Source organism: Heterodontus francisci, chromosome 1 (assembly GCF_036365525.1).
Source record: "Heterodontus francisci isolate sHetFra1 chromosome 1, sHetFra1.hap1, whole genome shotgun sequence".
Taxonomy (NCBI): Eukaryota; Metazoa; Chordata; class Chondrichthyes; order Heterodontiformes; family Heterodontidae; genus Heterodontus; species Heterodontus francisci.
This window is the reverse complement of record NC_090371.1, coordinates 213328202-213346741: the sequence shown is the minus strand read 5'-3', so window position 1 is coordinate 213346741 and position 18540 is coordinate 213328202. Positions and strand designations below refer to the sequence as shown.

Genomic DNA, 18540 nt, shown 5'->3' with positions numbered 1-18540 from the left:
CCGTACATCCCTATCTCACTGCTAGCCCTGTGTGCAGAGTCTGGGTGCCATCTCCCTCCCATGCGTCTTTCATGTTGTAGGTCTTCAGCGTCCTCTTAATCCGAGGAGGAATCCTGTTGACGTTTCTCCTCATCATGCCAGGCCTGGCTCCTATTGGGTGCGTAGTTGTGCAGAGCAGCAAAGAAAGGAGCTGGTCTTTTTGGCCCGCAGTACATGGCATCACCCTATCCATCCAGGCATTGGAAGCGTCTGTTAGCATGTCGATCTCCTGCTCAATAGTGGCTCTTGTAACTCAGTGGCTGACGTTGTATCTCTCCTCTGCAGCAGTGGTGAGGTCTCTCACTGGTGTCGGGAGCCATGTCTGCAAAGGATAGCCCTTATTTCCAAGAAGAAACCCTTTCACCTCAGCCAGTTCAGTGAACAGCAGTGTTAGCCGGGATTGGCGCAGGTCCCAGGTGTCATGGCAGCTGCCTGAGAAACGGTCACAGATTTGCATGAAGCATCTCTGGTGATCACATACTCGCTTCACCTAGATTGAGAGGATTCCTTTAATGGTGATGTCTGCAGGTGGCAGCCTGGCAGGAGGCCTGATGGCCACATGAGTGCAGTCTACAAACATTGAAACCCATGGTTCTCTGGCAATGGTGCCAAAACCGATGGCCCTCTGGGCCTGGCTGAGAGAGTCCGTCCTGAAGCGGACATCCTCACTGGCCCTCCATAGCAGGGCATCGGTGACCTCCCTGACACAGCGGTGCACTGCTGACTGTGTGACCCCAAAAAGGTCTCTGGTGGGCCCCTGAAAAGCTGCATAGGTGTCAAGCTTGAGAACTGCTGTCACTGTGAGGGCTAAAGGCGTAGCATGTCCACCGAAGCCCAAGGCTGCAGGTCACTTTTGAGCAGGGCATAGAGATGTGTCACCACCCACTCTACATGCGCAATCGCCTCTGACACTGGTGCTCTGACATCCAATGGCATGTCATGTGGGGCCTGTAGATGCACAGCAATCGTAATGGCGGCCTCCCCTTGGGGGCTGCTGCTCATGACCGGGGGCCTCTACATGGATTGCACCTGCCTGTTGATTTTGCCTCTGGCGCATACAGATCCTCAGGAGCAGAGGATCACACAATGTAGGATGAGCCATACCTATCTCCATGTGATAAATAAAGTTTAACCCTTCACGTATTCGAAGGTTCCAAACAGGTCAGGGATTGGTGTTGACGGGTACAGCAGGTGCTTTTATAGATCAACTATGTGGCATACCATGGTATTGCGCATCTTGGCCAACACTCAGAATGGCACAGCATGACCACATCAAGATCCTACCAGCTGAATCAATTGCCCCCACCATCCATATAACCTTAATGCTCCTACCCTTTCTGGCACCCTCCCCAAACACAGAGTGACTAGAGCGTCATTGCTCCTTCATAAAATACAGATCGTACACTGTTTATGGAGGGATGGTACACAGTACCTCCCTTCATGCCTGCAGAGCTTTCCCTCCAGTAATCCCAGACCCACTCCCTCCTCCCTTTAATAATGAAGGGCAGAGACCCCTTTAATCCCCCCTCCTCCCTTCCAGTATGCAGAGTGAGACCCCTGTAATCCCCCCTCCCTTGCAGTATGCAGGGTGAGACCTCTGTAATTCCAGCCCCCCTTCCAGTATGCAGAGTGAGACCTCTGTAATCTCCCCCCCTCCTCCCTTCCAGTATGCAGAGTAAGACCCCTGTAATCTCCCCCACTCCCTTCCAGTATGCAGAGTGAGACCCCTGTAATCCCCCCCTCCCTTTAAGAATGCAGAGTGAGACCCTTGAAAACAGAACTTACCTTCTGTAGCAAAACCTCTGAAGATCCGCTGGCTTTTCTGTTCGTGAATGGGACAGCACATGATGGCCGCCCGTTCAAAGTAAAATCCAGATGTTTGCAGGAGAGGTGGCGGGCTGCATAATCTTCAGAGGTAAGTACCAATTTACATATATTAATTGGGGTGACGTCGCTGAGCGACGTGGGGGGGTGGGGGCCGCACCGAAGTCCCCCCACCGCCGGTAATATGCAGCGGGCCCTTCTCAACCTCGTGGGTCGAGGCGGGCCTCTCCCTGCAGAATCTTATCGGCCCCTGCACCGCGACCCGCGGTGTCGAGGGGCCAGTAAAATTCAGCCCATGCTTGCTTAAGGAATGACTATTAGAATGAACCCAAGAATTCTTATATAAAAAAACTGCAAAAAACTCACTTAAGAATTTCATTGCTGATTTGGCCTCCAAAAATGGGAGCAGGCCATGAAGGAAAAATTTACAAACTCTCATAGGCTATATTGGTAACATGTAGAAGCCAATAAATCAGTGCCCTTTAAGGGAATTTGAGAAAGCTAACAAATGTTTGCAAATCTTCGCAAAATACTGTGAATGCTGGAAATCTGAAATAAAAACAGAAAGTGCTCGAAATACACAACAGGTCTGGCATCATTTGTGGAGAGAGAAACAGAGTTAACGTTTCAGGTTTGTGACCTTAGACCTGAAACGTTAACTCTGTTTCTCTCTCCACAGACGCTGCCAGATCTGTGGTGTATTTCTAGCACTTTCTGTTTTTATTTGCAAATCTTAACTATCTTTAAGCTTAAAGAAGCAATGGCAGCACTGCAGGATGTCTGGGTTACAAGGATGACAGCCAGATCAAAGAAACAAGTTCACAGAACAGGACAGAATAGTGGCTGTGGTAATAAATGCCAGTCTTGACCCCTCAGACTCCTTTGCATTTCAGGAAGAAATTTAACAATCTTATCATAAAAGCCGAGGTAAATAACCTCTTTCCCCTAACTCTTCCTTCTTGTTTATTTCTAGGTGGGGCATTCCTTCCGCTCACAAAGCCAGAGGTGAAAGTGGAATCTGACATTACAGATTAGATACTCCTGAGCCAATGGGCTCATATATCTGTGGTCCTGCTGTAAACAGATGGATGCTGACTAAGTATCACACTTACATGGAGGGACTGAGGATTATATAGAACTGAAATTCAACAACATCCCAGAGCCAAAATCCAAGAAGGATTCGACACAATGTAGTACTACATGGAGTGGGTAATGATATCACAAATATCTGCATTTATCCCTTGTAACAGAGAGGCCTCCAGAACAGTTTATACACCCAATGTAGATACTTTGACAGTGGCCTTCTGGTCCTGGGGGACCGTTTGCAGAGAGCAATGGAAAATGGCTTCCAGGTTCTTGGGGTACAATCTCTTGGCGTCAGCAGGATATCATTGTTATTATCAGGTCTGCTGCCCCACTGTTCAATAGGCGGTCAGCACAATTTGTGTGGCTAGAGTTTGCCTTCGTGATGTTGTACCCCCACTTCCTGGTGACAGCTCAGATGGCCTTTAAATTCAGCCTCTTCAAATGCCTGAAGTGATGATGTAGCTCGCTAAACAGTCATCCTGGGACCCAAAAACCCTGAGTTGAGAGCTTTGTCAGTCCCAAGAAGCTTGTGATACCACAGCACAGCCATGCACCACTAGCATTCATGGCTGTCAGGTATCACTGCAGCACTAAAATAGGTTTGGCAATAGCACAGGGATATGCCATTACCACGCATGGTGGTAATAAGAAGCCGTTGCTATAAATACGTGTGTGCATAGTAAAGCTACTTTGTCTTATAAAGTCCATCATTCTGATATTAGTTTGCTCTTTGAGGTTTAGAGGACATTTGAAGGTCAGATTGCAATGTGAGTCAGTTTCTTCCATATTTCCTTACTGTTGCCTCCTTAAGCAGATCTCTTTTAAGACATCCGTGTAGTCTGTAGACTCTAATGGAAGAGTACTTCCCAGTTGGTCTTCTTCCTCTGCTCCTGTTCTGCCTCCATTATAAAAGCGACAATGAATCCATGATAAAAGGACGGAAAGCAAAAGATTTCTGTGCTTCAAAGTGCTGAAAGGTAGCTTGCAAAATTCTTTTTTCATAAGACAGCTCAAAAATTTTTTTCTAATCATTACGGTCAAAGCTGATGTTTCAGACAAAAGCCTGTAAACTCAATCACCTGGTCTGAGGGAGTAATGCACTGTCGGATGTGCCGTCTTTCGGATGAGACGTTAAACTGAGGCCCATCTGCCTGCTCACGTGGATGTAAAAGAACCCATGGCAGTATTTTGAGGAAGAGCAGGGAAGTTATCCCTGATGTCCTGGCCAATAGTTATCCCTCAAACAACATCACAAAAACAAATTATCTGCTCATTATCAAATTGCTGTTTGTGGGAGTTTTGAGTTTGCTGTGTGCATACTGGCATTGGCTGTAAATTGCTTTGAGATGTCCAGTGGTTATGAAAAGTACTATGTAAATGCAAGTCTTTCTTTTTTCTTGTTAACAAAAGTCAGGTGCAATTCCGATAGGCTTTCCCCTCATTATCCTGTCATTGGTATACATACACCACTTTGGGGGGTGGACACATCTTCTACCAGTAGCCAATTCTCCAAGAATTTAAGGTTTAATCTCAGAACGAATTTAACTGTGGTACCAGGTTTACACCCTAAATGATGGCCTCTACGTCTGAACTACACCATTTTTGCACCCAGATGCTAAGGCCCTGTTTGCCCTAGCTCTCAGGTAGATGTAAAAGATCCCACAGCACTATTCGAACAGCAAGGGACTTCTCCCCCATGTCCTGGTCAATATTTATCCCTCAACCAACATTACTAAAAACATTTAATCTGATCAATATCTCATTTCTGTTTGTAGGAGCTTGCAATGGGAAAATTGGCTGCAGTGTTTCCTGCACTCCAACAGTGACTATACATTTCAAAAATTGATTGGTTGTAAAGTGCTTTGGGATGTCTTGAGGTTGTGGAAGGTGCGAAGTAAATTCAAATCTTTCTTTTTTCATTGTTCAGGTGATAACCTTAAATTTGCACTCGATAGTTACTGACTCACTGAGCAATGGAAATAGTTTTATGTGATTTACCTTAACAAACCCTCAGAATTTTAAACACCTTGAGGTGCATGGCCCTGAAAATCTGCAGGGGCCCAATTTTGGCAGTTATGCCACGATTGTGCCTGCTGTTGAACTCTGCTGTTGATTTTGCTGACGTTCATTGGATCAAAGGTAGGGCCTTGTGAAATTCTAAGTGCATCCCAAGGAATGAGGGACAGACAGATCTTCTGACTTGGTGAGTCCCTGCCCCCCACCCAGAAGGAAAAAAACAGTTGGATCCGGTTGAAAATTTCAAATGGTCAGAACTGGTCACAACTGATTTAGACTGGAGACCATTGGGATGACGTGGCCTCAACAGCTACACCCCTTTATTTCAACCGTCTTGTGGGGGTAAGACGGAGGTTTCATCCTAACAAGGTCATCTCAGAAACTCTGGCATAAGACCAGGAGCCAGTATATCCAGCTGAGTTTCTGGTTATTCTGGTAAGTTCCTGCTGGATTTACAGCAGGAATTCACGGGGTTGGCCAGGGAGTTCTGGCCTCATTTTAACTTTTTAAATTCTAATATGTTTAACATTATGAAAGGATAGTTCAGGGTAGATAGAAGCAGACTGCTTCCAGCAGCTAAGGAGGTCAAGAAGTGGGGGACATAGATACCGCATTAAATGTAAGAGATTTAGAACAGAGGGCTGGAGAATGTCTACACGCAGAAAATTCTGAGTCTGTGGAATTAACTTCCAGGGTCAGTAGTTAAGGCAGAAACTATGTCAACATTCAAGATTAGATTGGATAGGTGGATTAAGGAAAAGGGATTGAAAGGATATGGGAATAGGATGGATAAATGTGATATTACGTAATTGCTAATGTTGGGGGGTAAACACTGGCACAGATTGCTTGGGTTTCTATGTCGCAACTTTCATGTATTTCTACTTAATGTAATGAGCCCCAGTTTCTCCAGCATTATTTCATAACTAAAGCCTCTCACCCCTGGTATTATCCTTGCACTCTTTCCACCCCCTCTATATTATCTTGCACCCAAAGAGACTTGTGGCAACATGCTATTGCTTCTATGTTGTGTTTTGTCATTAACATACACATACTGCACCACTGGAGCGGGAGTTGCTAAAATTGAGATTTAGGTGAAAACACTGTGGGCTGAATTTTATGAGGCCTCCGGTGTCGGGGGTTGTGGCTGGGGGGGGCCAGTAAAATACTTCCGGGAGAGGCCCACCACGAACCTGACGCTGAGAAGGGCCCGGTGCATTTTACCGGCAGCAGTGAGGCCTCGGTGCAGCCTTCACTTACATATTAAAATCAATAGAAATAAATTGAAGGCTGCATTTGCTGACAACGTAACCACTAGGTAGCGCTGTACTTGCACATGCGCAAATGCAGCCTCATGCACTTTAACGTCACTGTCTGTGACGTTTTGGCAGCTGCCAGTACCAAAGATGGCGCTGCTCAATATACACAAAAACAAAAACAAATGAAACTAAAATGGCTACTTCTAGTCCCCACCCCTGCTCCCCGTAACAGGTTGTTTAATGAATTTTATTGACGATTATTTCAGTTCACAAACCCGAATTTTAAACCAGTGAACATTTTAAAAAGAGATTTCTAACATTTTGGAATTTGGAACAGGTAAATCCTGGGAGCTCGTGTTCAACACGAACACTGGCAGAGAACTGCTTCTGCGTTGTAATAAGAGCCAAATCAACAACTTGATCCAGCATCACTTCAGTGAACTTTGTGTTTAGACCTGAACTCCAGGATAGCTGCATTTGCAGGATTGTGTATGCATTTCAACAGAATCTGTGGCCTCGCCCCTTCTACCCCCTCGGCCACTTGCTTCCCCGCTCCCTCCCGCTCGCAGTCTGCCTCCCTGCCCCTGCCTATATTGCCACTCTCTCTCTTCCACGCTTCCCCCGTGCGAGGAAAATAGGCTGCGATCGCGGGGATAGTACAGGTACCAGAAGCGGGAGGGAACGTGGGGACCAGAAGCGGGAGGGAGCCGGGGCCGTACTGGGACCAGATGCAGGAGGGAATGCGGGGGCCAGTACTGGGAGAAGCAGGAGGGGTCTGAGTGCCCGGAGTGATGAGCGACGAATGAATAATTCGGTGCATGCGCGAATTAGTTGTGTTCGCGCAGCAAGCTGGGTGCTGACGTAGGCTGCGAATGCGCAGCACCATACTGGCAGCAAACGTCTGTTCTGCGCATGTGCAAAACTGGGAGCACTCTGATGATGTTAGCGGGGTGGGCTACATTGTCAGGAGTCACTTTGTAAATTTACACCAATTTATCTTCTCCTGGCAGCTGTCCCACGCTGATCTTACGGCCACCGGCTGCAAGTCCCGTGCCTTCGGAACTCCATTTGGAGTTCTAAGACGTGACACTGGTGGGGAGGGGGAAGGAGTGAAATTTTCAGGTCGGTGGCAGCGGGAGCAGGGAAAACTGTTTGGATTGTTGGGGGGCGGGTGTCGGAAGGTGTTGAGGGTTAAAGGTATTAAAGGTCGGGGGGGGAAAGGTCGGATTTGAATAAAAGTTTTTTTTGGGGGGGGGATGGGCTATGAATGAATAGATTATTGTGTGGGGGTGTGGGTGAGGGAAGTAAAGATCTTATTTAATGTATAACTTAAATTTCACACTTTCGTTCCCTTTAAAAATTCAGAATTCTTCTAAGGGCTTGAAGCCCTTTAAAAACAGCTCAGCGCCTGCGCGTTGGCACTGGATGCCATTGCCTTGGTTGGAACGGCCGCCCCATCTACGTCATCGCAGGGGCTCAGCGATGCACATCCGTGCCTGAGGACTGCCAACTTCAAAGCGTGCAGCTGTGATTTGCGACGCACTAATAAAATTCATCCATGTTTGTTTGTTTTTCAGAAGGTATTTTGTCTGATCCCAAAGGGTGGGGTGAGGGGTTGGTGGGTGACTGTGCTTCCCACATTTCAATCCACAAGTTAATATGTAGTTCACTCTGTAGGCCATTTGATTTTTTTCCAGGACAAGATGCAGTTAACCCATAGTGTTGCAATTCACTGGCTCATGAGCTAGAGTTTAATCTATTTTCATGAAGGTGCTACAGAATAGAGTACATAACAAGATTAAATGAACAAACCCTAAGTAGTCAGTACTGCACAGCAGTGACTCTAAACAATTTTAGGTGCCTGCTGATGGGAGTTTTCTGTTCCTTGAATTCCTCAGTCTTTCCACTAGGGTTTAGTCTGACAACAAAACAACAGTTTAATACTTTATCTAATATCAGCCAGAAGGTGGTTCTAACTGCAAGCTTTTGCAGATGTTCATATCCAATAATCTATCCATAATTGATGAAACAGGGAGGTCAGATGTAATGGCTGCTACTATTTCAGCAACAAGTAAATGGCTACTGACAAAACAAGCCAGTGTGCTGCTGAATGCAGTGCAGTAACATACATGAAAACAACAGCGACACAAGTAATGGAAGGGGGTGTACAGCACTTCATTTGGAGAATCTTGGATGTACTTTTTTTTGGCGTGGAGGGCCACGATGACATGGAGGAAATGTGAGTCCTAGGGAACATGAATGATGCAAGGAGTATAGCAGGCACAGGAGAAAATGAGGGATCTGCAAAAGCAAGAGACTGGTGAGTGCAAGTGCAGAAAATTTTCAGAGCTTCCTTTTGAAAATAGTGTTCTGGTCCAGATATCTGCCTTACTTTTATCTCACAGCTATGTTGACGGCAATATACCTGGCTGTCAAGTTCCAGTATCCTCCCAAGACTCTGAAATCATAGTATATGCATGTGCATGCTTCCGCACCAGAAGGTACCTACAACTAAAGCTCCATTGGTGAGCTGAATATTAGCAAATACCTTTATTCTTGCACATCAAAATGTTTTTTTTTTACTGCTGGATAGAATTTTGCATGAAGAAGAACTGAAAAATCACATTCATTAAATACTTAAGGCATCTTCTGAGAACCTACTATGGTTGAGAAGCTTTCAAATTTAAAATAATTGGCAAATTATTTAAAAAGCCTTTATTAGGATACAACCAAAGTGTTACCTGATAATTAATGTGTGTTCATTTATAATTATTATATTGAGTCAAATAATTTTTAAAAATTCAAAATTGGGTAGTCTTCAAGACAAAAGGCCAAAACTATTATCATGAACAAAGTAAAGAAAATCTCTTCAAATGCCTTTACTATTTCTGAAAATCTAGAGTCAAATATTATATGATACATGATGTTTTACTATGGCTTTGTTGTACAAAAGATAAACAAGATGTGACAGTATTTTTTTGTATCACATAAATACATGCCATAGCAGGATTAAGTCTAATGGGTATGTTGTCTGTCTCAACAGCAAGTGTTGCCTCTATGGTTCTAAAGACTTTCAACACTTTTCCTTTTTTCCCAATTTCATTTTATTGGTGTATTTTGTGCCCCCTGTCATAGTTGACTTTGTAGGGCTCTGAATGTTTGGTTTCCTCAACTTGTTATTAGTGAAATAAAAATGTCCTTATCAATTAATGTAACAAAAAGCCATATTTACCATAAAAAGCTCATTTCTTTGCATGTTGTAATAAGTAAAATAACTACAAAAATCCATGAAATACTGGCTTAAGTAATACAGCTTTTGATCTGCAACTAACAAAAGTTTGTAATAAGTTTAATCCTGCAAGTGCAATTCAACACAGCTAGTGCTATGCTATATCGGAACAGCAATAAAAGTTACACAAATATTGAAATTAAGTACTTCACACAAAAGTTCAGGATAGATCAAAATTAAATGTAAAAGCTTAAATATGTTAATGTCACTGAAACTGTATGAGATGTTTTCTATCATTTTTGTTTGACAGATGCAAATGTGTGTTTTGAAATGCAAATAATGGGGTTAATCACAGACTTCTTTCTATGCCCGATAGACTGGTCTGAATTTAGTTAAATAATGGATTCAATAGCACAGGCATTTGCTTCACATAAAAATAATGGGTCATAACATAGAAATATTGCAGTAATTAAAAAACACATCACAAATTACACACTACAATTTTAACAAAACTATAAACCAAACTACCGTAAGCATTCTGTTCACTGGTATGTATTCTAAATAAATGGTCCTTCCCTGATGTCCAATAGTAGCCATAAGTTTATTTGTACTTGAATGGGAAACCACTAATGAGGTAACAGTGGGAGGAAATGGTTGTCCTTTACAACAGCTGTTGCTGTTAGATCCCACTATAGTCTTCCGTAGAAAGAGAGCCCGAGGTGGGCACGTTACAACAGGATAAAGGAGATGAAAACTCTGATGGAAAAGCTGGGAAACAACCACTGAGACCCCAGAGCACAGACCCCAGGAGTCTTGAGCTGTGTGGCAAGACCTCTTTAGCATGTCTCTGAGGCTTGGCCTGGCAATGAACAGCATATTACCACAAGGCAAAGTAGAAAGCTAGCAAGCTCAGTATAATGATAAGCAGGAGTCCTAAGGGAGGGGGAAACTATGATCTGAGGCCTGTATACATCTGAGCTCCACTCAGATGGAGAGATGATTAATATAATAAAACATAAATGTAAATTGTACACAATACCTTTTAAAAAGTAAAGCAAATATTAGCTTTTATTTATTTTTTCCTGTATTGACAGGTATCAGCTAGCTTCTATCTATACTTTGATAATTTTTTTAAGTATACATGAGCAACTCTGGACAGTGTAAACATTGCAAGATTGTAGTAAAATAACATTATGTAGCATAGTAATACTGACAGGTCCGTTCCTAGCTTCATCTTTGTGGTAAGAAGAGGTGATCAAAAATAATTACACATTACACTATTTAAGGTACAGGAAGTTTTCTTGCTCCCTAATATGTAAACAGTGCTACTGATCTTTAAGCTTTAAATTATTTCTTTACCAATAAAACACAGATTATTTCCCATTGTTGAATTATTCCCAAATAATCTTAATAGTTCCTAATTTGTAAGCAAAACACTAAGTAAAATATGTGATTTAAGAAGTTCAATTGGCGTTAATATTTGCTGCTGACATATCTTTATTGAATGTGTAACAAAAGAACATGAAAACATATTTTTGATATGGTAATTGATCCCTTACTATATTGTTCACAGACAAAAATAATAACATTGTATTGTGTCTTTCTTCCTGAAACTGTCCCAGCTTTTCTCCCTCTCTAATCTTTTCTTTCTTCCTCCCTGTTTTTCTCTTTGTTTTCCGTCCTATCTATCTTTCTTTCTTTGTATGGCTTTGACTCTGTCTCTAATTCCTATTTCTTAAGCTTTCATTTTTGCTCTCCCTCTTTCTGTTGATTTCTCCTTTCCTCTGTCTCTTTTCTGTTTATTTTCTACACTTTCTCTATATTTCTCACACATTCATGTTCCCTTAATGACATATTTGTTTGGTATCTTTTTAAAAGGCCAGGAAACACAGCAAGATCGTAACCAACATACATCAAGTAGGAGAGGGTACTGGGCCCAGGTGGAGATTAGCTAGGACCGGAGGTTGGCAGTGCAGAGGCCATTGGGGAACTGCTCCAACATATGTGAGTGAGTGAGAGAGAGAGAAACTAAGGACTGTGGCCTGGGCTGCGAGACAGCTTGAAGCTTGGGCCTGGGGATGGGAGGAAGAAGAAGTGGCATCTCTGAGGGGTAAATAAACATAAATTACACCCACAACAAGATGCCTCTTTCTTTCCTTCATCCATTGCAGCAGAGTCTGTCTCCACTGTTCTTGGTTCCATCTCTGCAACAAAGGTTCTTTCCTTCTGAGTTCCATCCAGGACTTTTTACTCTCTTGCTTTGCTCTCACTGCTCAACAGGTTTCTCTCCCTCTCTCTTCCCAGGTTAACAAGGTCTCGCTAATAAAAATGTTAATGCATATTTACAAAATGTGATTACAAAGGAGGTAAGAAATATATTTGATCAAGATAAAGTATAATAAAAGGTACAAACAAAAGGGAGTAAAATTACCTACCCTATCTCAACAATATAGGGAAAATAGTTGGCATACAATACAAACTACACAGAAAAATATTGATCATGAAAATTTGAATAGAGAAACAGAACATAACTACTGCCTCCTCCTATACACACATATAAATAAACAAGACTCTTCCACTACTTCTCCATTACAAGTGATGCAATTCAAATGATATAATTCAAATGATAAAATGATATAATTATCATCAACATGGCATACAGAAATTTACACATATAGGAGTATAACATGACAAAGGCTATTTGTGAAATCCAGAAAAAACTATCACACCAGATGTTTGTGGCAATGTCACTGTTATCATATTTTAAATCCCTTTAACATTGCTGCTTTTTTTGAAAAAACAAATAGCACAACTTAATAAAAATACCTTTAACTGTCTGTATGATTTGTTAACCAAAATATGGTAATACATTTTCTGAAACAGCACATCTACTTTACTTTTCATTTCTAGTGTAAAAATCTTATACTCATTTTATTATATAAGGAATGTTCACAGCCCTTCTTGCAAAACATGACTTTATTTGCATGGTACTGGTAAAAATAGTTAGAACCCCAGTCTTAAGAATGGATAAAAATTGCATTACACAGCCATATTTGAGTCCTCCTTAGTTTGAAACAGCAATTTTAAAGTTTTTTTAAATTTTAGCCTGAAAAACAATATTGTGTCAAGTCATCAAATAACGTTCCTAAGCTATTAGAACACATATAGAAATATTTTCAGTTTACATCTCACAGAAGTCTGATGATTAAGTATTAATTACAGGGCTCTTTCTTGGATCTTAATATTACCCCTCCATCTCTTGTTTCTTCCTTGTGTCCTATTCATTGCATCCCCAGATTGAAAAACTGGCAGAAGTTAGGGACGTAATTGTAAAATTTAAGAACGTGAGTACATTTTTCAGTTAATGGGAGTTCACAGCACGGTATTAACTAGAATCCTTCTTTAACATGTTCACTATGTCAACAGGACGGAAAACACATTCATGTTTTCAGAGTAATGAAACCAGTTCATTACTCAAAGTGGTTAATGCACAGAATAAAAGCAACATAGAAGAAGCAAAGGATCAAACATGAACATCATACTTACACCGATAGCTGTGTCTGGGTCTCCAGCACTAAGGTAACCTAAAGCCACACGATACAGAGCTGCTAGTTCCATCTTCTTATCGCCCCCTAGTGAAAACAAATGTCTGTTTATGTATACGCTTCAGTAATAGTACAATTCTAAAAATTCAGTATCCACAATTTGTTTTGGTTTTGTTTGGAACCAGATATATTATGCATTTAAAGAGTAACCATTTTACAATGGATTTATAATACTACAAATCTGCTGTAAAGAATAGGTGAAATTTTATTTACTTTTGTTATATATCAGCAAAATATGACCGAAAATGCAAAGTACTGAAACATCTATTTTATTGTAGTAGCAAGAGAAACCATTTTATGCAGCCAAATATACATTAATGAAGTCAACAGGTGGCAGAGCAGTACAGCATATTGAATCATCAAAGCATGTTGCCACAGCAATAAAGAAAGCATGTCAAGGTCTCAGAGTTGGTTCAACGGCTATCTACCTTATTCTTTGTCTGCAGGGTGCACAGGGACAAAGGTCTCAAAGGAGACTGAGAAAATACAAGGCCCTTATGCAATCATAAAAATAAATCAGAATATTGTTACAATTGAGGTGGGAGGATCGCACTGTCTTTTCTAGTTCCACTTCTCCACAGCTCACAACATATATGTAAATGTTTACCCAGTTATTGATGCGGTCAATCATATGCTCTACGCTTTATCCCAGAATAAAATACACCAACCAGGTTTCTTTAATAAACAAAAAAATTATCAGTTTATTATAAAACAAGACTTATCCAGTAATGAAGCAAAGCATTAACACACAAATTGAAATATGAAATTTCCCCTTTAAAATCCCCTCCAGACAAACTCACACACACTGAAAAAAATACAGAAGTTCTCTCTGCAGAGGTCTGTTACAAGAAAAAGACAAAAAAGGAATACTTTGGCCAAATACTTGCTAATTTTTGAAGAAAAAGAAAATATGGATGGATGTCAGTTGTCCCTTTTAGTCTGGCATCCAGGTATATGGTGACAGGTCACTGGGGTCTTTTCTGGAGCAGTTCTTTTCAGGTGGTGGCGAGAAATAATCTAGCAGGTTTTTTGAGGAGAAATGTGGCATCAGGGGTTTCAGCCAGCACACACATAAATCGCAGGATTTTTCCAAAGACAGGAGGAAAAAGGAGCTGGCACACTGGACTTCTCAGGGTTTCTTCGAGAGGTGCATGGAAGATGAGCTGAGGTGTCTTTTTTCTTGGCAGGCAAAACACCAAATGTCTTCAAAACAGTTCACACCCCAAATGAACTGAAAACAATCCAAACCCCAAACAGAAAGTCAACCTCTTGACCTCCATAAACTTTGACATGTGACTTCTCTGTAAACGTTTCCCCTTAGTCCAAGGTTCCTGTTGTTTATTTATCATAAGGCAGGTGATCAGCCATGATCTTATTGAATGGCAGGGCAGGCTTGAGGGGCTGAATGGCTTACTCCTGTTCCTATTTCACATGTTCTTATGTAATCTCCAATACAGGTTGTTTCTAGCACTCCTTGATTCTTCCAGTAAGTGTTTTCAGTCAAGTGTCCTTTCAATGACCCCAGCAAAAAAAAAGGCCAGCATTTCTTCAGGCTTCCAAATGAATCTATTTCCACAATTTAAATATGAGTCCTTAAAAATATATTTGAAAAAAAATAGAAGCCTCTCATAACAATGCCCAGGGAGTCTAATGTGTCTCGGGTATGCTACTATTTCTTTGCAGTATCAATGTGGAAAAGGCTTCAAACATACATTAAAAGAGGGACAACTTGTTAGATTTGATTAGAGATACAGCACTGAAACAGGCCCTTCGGCCCACCGAGTCTGTGCCGAACATCAACCACCCATTTATACTAATCCTACATTCCTACCAAACATCCCCACCTGTCCCTATATTTCCCTATCACCTACCTATACTAGTGACAATTTATAATGGCCAATTTACCTATCAGCCTGCAAGTCTTTTGGCTTGTGGGAGGAAACCGGAGCACCCGGAGAAAACCCACGCAGACACAGGGAGAACTTGCAAACTCCACACAGGCAGTACCCGGAATCGAACCCGGGTCACTGGAGCTGTGAGGCTGCGGTGCTAACCACTGCGCCACTGTGCCGCCCTCTTGGGATGAGGGAGAACAAATGTAACTTTTAAGATGTAAGCCCCTTATGACTTGGGACATGTAACATACTGGTGTAATGCTGCAGGTTCCACTTTAGTACAAGTTGTACCCCTTTCCCACTTGCAGGACACAGCAAAATGAATGAATCATGTCAAATACATGGGGAGTGGGAGGGTTAGGGGGTGAGGGGTGACAGAAGTGAACACATTAAAGCCTAAAAAAGGTGCTTCACAGCAAAATGTGTTTGCAACACAAAACAAGGGAACATTTATTTCAACAAGTCAATAATTTAGAATTCAGTTTGTGCCAGCAAATAAATATATAAATAAATTCTGATATTATGGTCAATTACACTTCAGGAATTTTAGGTGGGCCAATGCTCCAAACACCCAAGGCCAAAATGTATTTAGAACATTGCAATGCAAAAGGTTTTATCCACACATTTATTCATTCAAGGTCTGTCTGGATTCCCTTAACTCCATGCCAGAAATATCTTGTTCTCATTTTTTTAAAAAATAGCACAAAACCAGTCCTGCCACATCCAGCCGTGAATGGTGGTGGACAATTAAACAACTAACTGGAGGAGGTGGCTCCACAAATATCCACATCCTCAATGATGGGGGAGCCCAGCACATCAGTGCGAAAGATAAGCATTTGCAACAATCTTCAGCCAGAAGTGCCGAGTTGATGATCCATCTCGGCCTCCTCCTGAAGGCCCCAGCATTACAGATGCCAGTCTTCAACCAATTCGATTCACTCCGCATGATATCAAGAAACGACTGAAGGCACTGGATACTGCAAAGGCTCTGGGTCCTGACAATATTCCAGCAATAGTACTGAAGACCTGTGCTCCAGAACTTGCCGCACCCATTGCCAAGCTGTTCCAGTATAGCTACAACACTGGCATCTACACGGCAATGTGGAAAATTGCCCAGGTATGTCCTGTACACAAAAAGCAGGACAAGTTCAACCCGGCCAATTACCGCCCCATTACCTACTCTCAATGATCAACAAAGTGATGGAAGGTGTCAATAACAGTGCCATCAAGCAGCACTTGCTTAGCAATAACCTGCTCAGTGATACCCAGTTTGGGTTCCGCCAGGGCCACTCAGCTCCTGACCTCATTACAGCCTTGGTTCAAACATGGACAAAAGAGCTGAACTCAAGAGGTGAGGTGAGAGTGACTGTCCTTGACATCAAGGCAGCATTTGACCAAGTATGGCATCAAGGAGCCCCAGCAAAACTGGAGTCAAGGGGAATCAGGCGGAAGATCTCTGCTGGTTAGAGTCATACCTAGCGCAAAGGAAGATGGCTGTGGTTTTGGAGGTCAATCATCTCAGCTCCAGGACATCACTGCAGGAGTTCCTCAGGGTAGTGTCCTAGGCCCAGCCATCTTCAGCTGCTTCATCAATGATCTTCCTTCAATCATAAGGTCAGAAGTAGGGATGTTCACTGATGATTGCACAATGCTCAGCACCATTCGTGACTCCTCAAATACTGAAGCAGTCCGTGTAGAAATGCAGCAAGACCTGGACAATATCCAGGCTTGGGCTGATAAGTGGCAAGTAACATTTGCGCCACACAAGTGCCAGGAAATAACCACCTCCAACAAGAGTGAATCTAACTATCTCCCCTTGACATGCAATGGCATTACCATCGCTGAACCACCCACTTTCAACATCCTAGGGGCTACCATTGACCAGAAACGGAACTGGAGTAGCCAAATAAATACCGTGGCTACAAGAGCAGGTCAGAGGCTAGGAATCCTGCGGCGAGTAACTCACCTCCTGACTCCCCAAAGCTTGTCCACCATCTAAAAGGCACAACTCAGGAGTGTGATGGAATACTCTCCACTTGCCTGGATGGGTTCAGCTCCAACAACACTCAAGAAGCTTGACACCATCCAGGACAAAGCAGACCGCTTGATTGGCACACCATCCACAAACATTCACTCCCTCCACCACCGACGCACAGTGGCAGCAGTGTGTACCATCTACAAGATGCACTGCAGCAATGCACCAAGGCTCCTTAGACAGCACCTTCCAAACCCGCGACCTCTACCACCGTATATCGCCGTTCCTTCACTGTCGTTGGGTCAAAATCCTGGAACTCCCTTCCTAACAGCACTGTGGGTGTACCTGCCTCACATGGACTGCAGCAGTTCAAGAAGGCAGCTCACCACCACCTTCTCAAGGGCAATTAGGGATGGGCAATAAATGCTGGCATAGCCAGTGATGCCAATGAATTTAAAAAAAAGACTCCTGTCCCTACACAGGAGACACAGCCTCTTTCTCTCTGGATACTCATAATCGTCCCTAGTATTGCATCTAAATTGTGAGTTTGGAAGATAAAAGTCCAAGCCACACAAATATATCATTTCCATGAACCATGAACCATTTCATGTTGCTCTGCACCACACCTCAAAAAGCAGTAAAATATGAATGTGTTGAGTAGTACACATTCAATTTGTCCAACACCTGCAGGACCACAAATGGTAGGCAACAGTTCTTTCTAGTTGTTAATGACACTGATGCCCACCGTCATTTAACAATGATACAATGTGTAGATCTCATGCATTTTTCAAGGTCTGACTAAAAGTGATTTGCCCAAAAATACCACACTACTTTTTAACTGGAAAATTCTAGACTCTAACACAAAACACAAGCATACTTAAAATTCATATCAAGGCTTTTAACCCAGTTACGATGGAAAAAAGAGCCTTGTCATCCAAAAATCCAAAATTTGATGTCAGCTCTAAGGAATCAAAAGAATATAAAACAATTGAGTGCTAGATTGTCATGCTAGGCACCCCCTGCCAAGAATGAAGCACATTAATTTTGTCATGAACATTGATTTTAAATTGTTACTAGAGTGAAGAAAGGACTTGTTAAACAGATCAGTCGTGGCTGGAAAAGACATTTTCATATTAACAGACAGTGTTTGGAAGGACAAAGCAGCTATTCCCTGACACATTCAACCCACAATGGACTTTTGATCACCAGACATTGAAGGTGGGGGAGCTCGCATTCCAGGCTGACTGCTAAGATGGCCGAATACACAAACAGACATGGTAAACCCAGCTAGTCACATGATTAACCTACTGGGCAACCTGAGTTTTTTGAATTTGTACAAACAGTTTGAGCAGAGTGTCTGTTTGCTCCTGGACCGAGAAGATTTCTCTCTTGTCTGCTCCCATCTCTATCTCACAAGCCACTGAATCCATGGAAGACACATGAACCTCAAGACAGAAAAGTCTCCTAAAACGAACAAAGTTTAAGAAGAATACTGGGCCCCAATGAAAAGCAAGATCTAACTACAATCAAGGACTCTACAGTGAGCTCGAAGAACCATAACAACAACTCTTCAGATATTGCCTAAAACTTTCCCATTTTATTTTTCTTCTGCGCT

General features: G+C 42.4%; 1 protein-coding gene across 5 annotated transcripts in view; it reads right to left on the bottom strand.

The window, feature by feature from the left end:
• Nucleotides 1-18540, bottom strand: part of ttc29 (tetratricopeptide repeat domain 29) — a 541923-nt gene that overhangs the window by 215844 nt on the left and 307539 nt on the right. For all 5 annotated transcript variants that reach the window (XM_068020184.1, XM_068020194.1, XM_068020175.1 and 2 more), the window contains exon 7: nt 12997-13082. In XM_068020184.1, coding sequence (XP_067876285.1) covers nt 12997-13082 — 86 coding nt within the window. The remainder of the gene's footprint in view (nt 1-12996; nt 13083-18540) is intronic.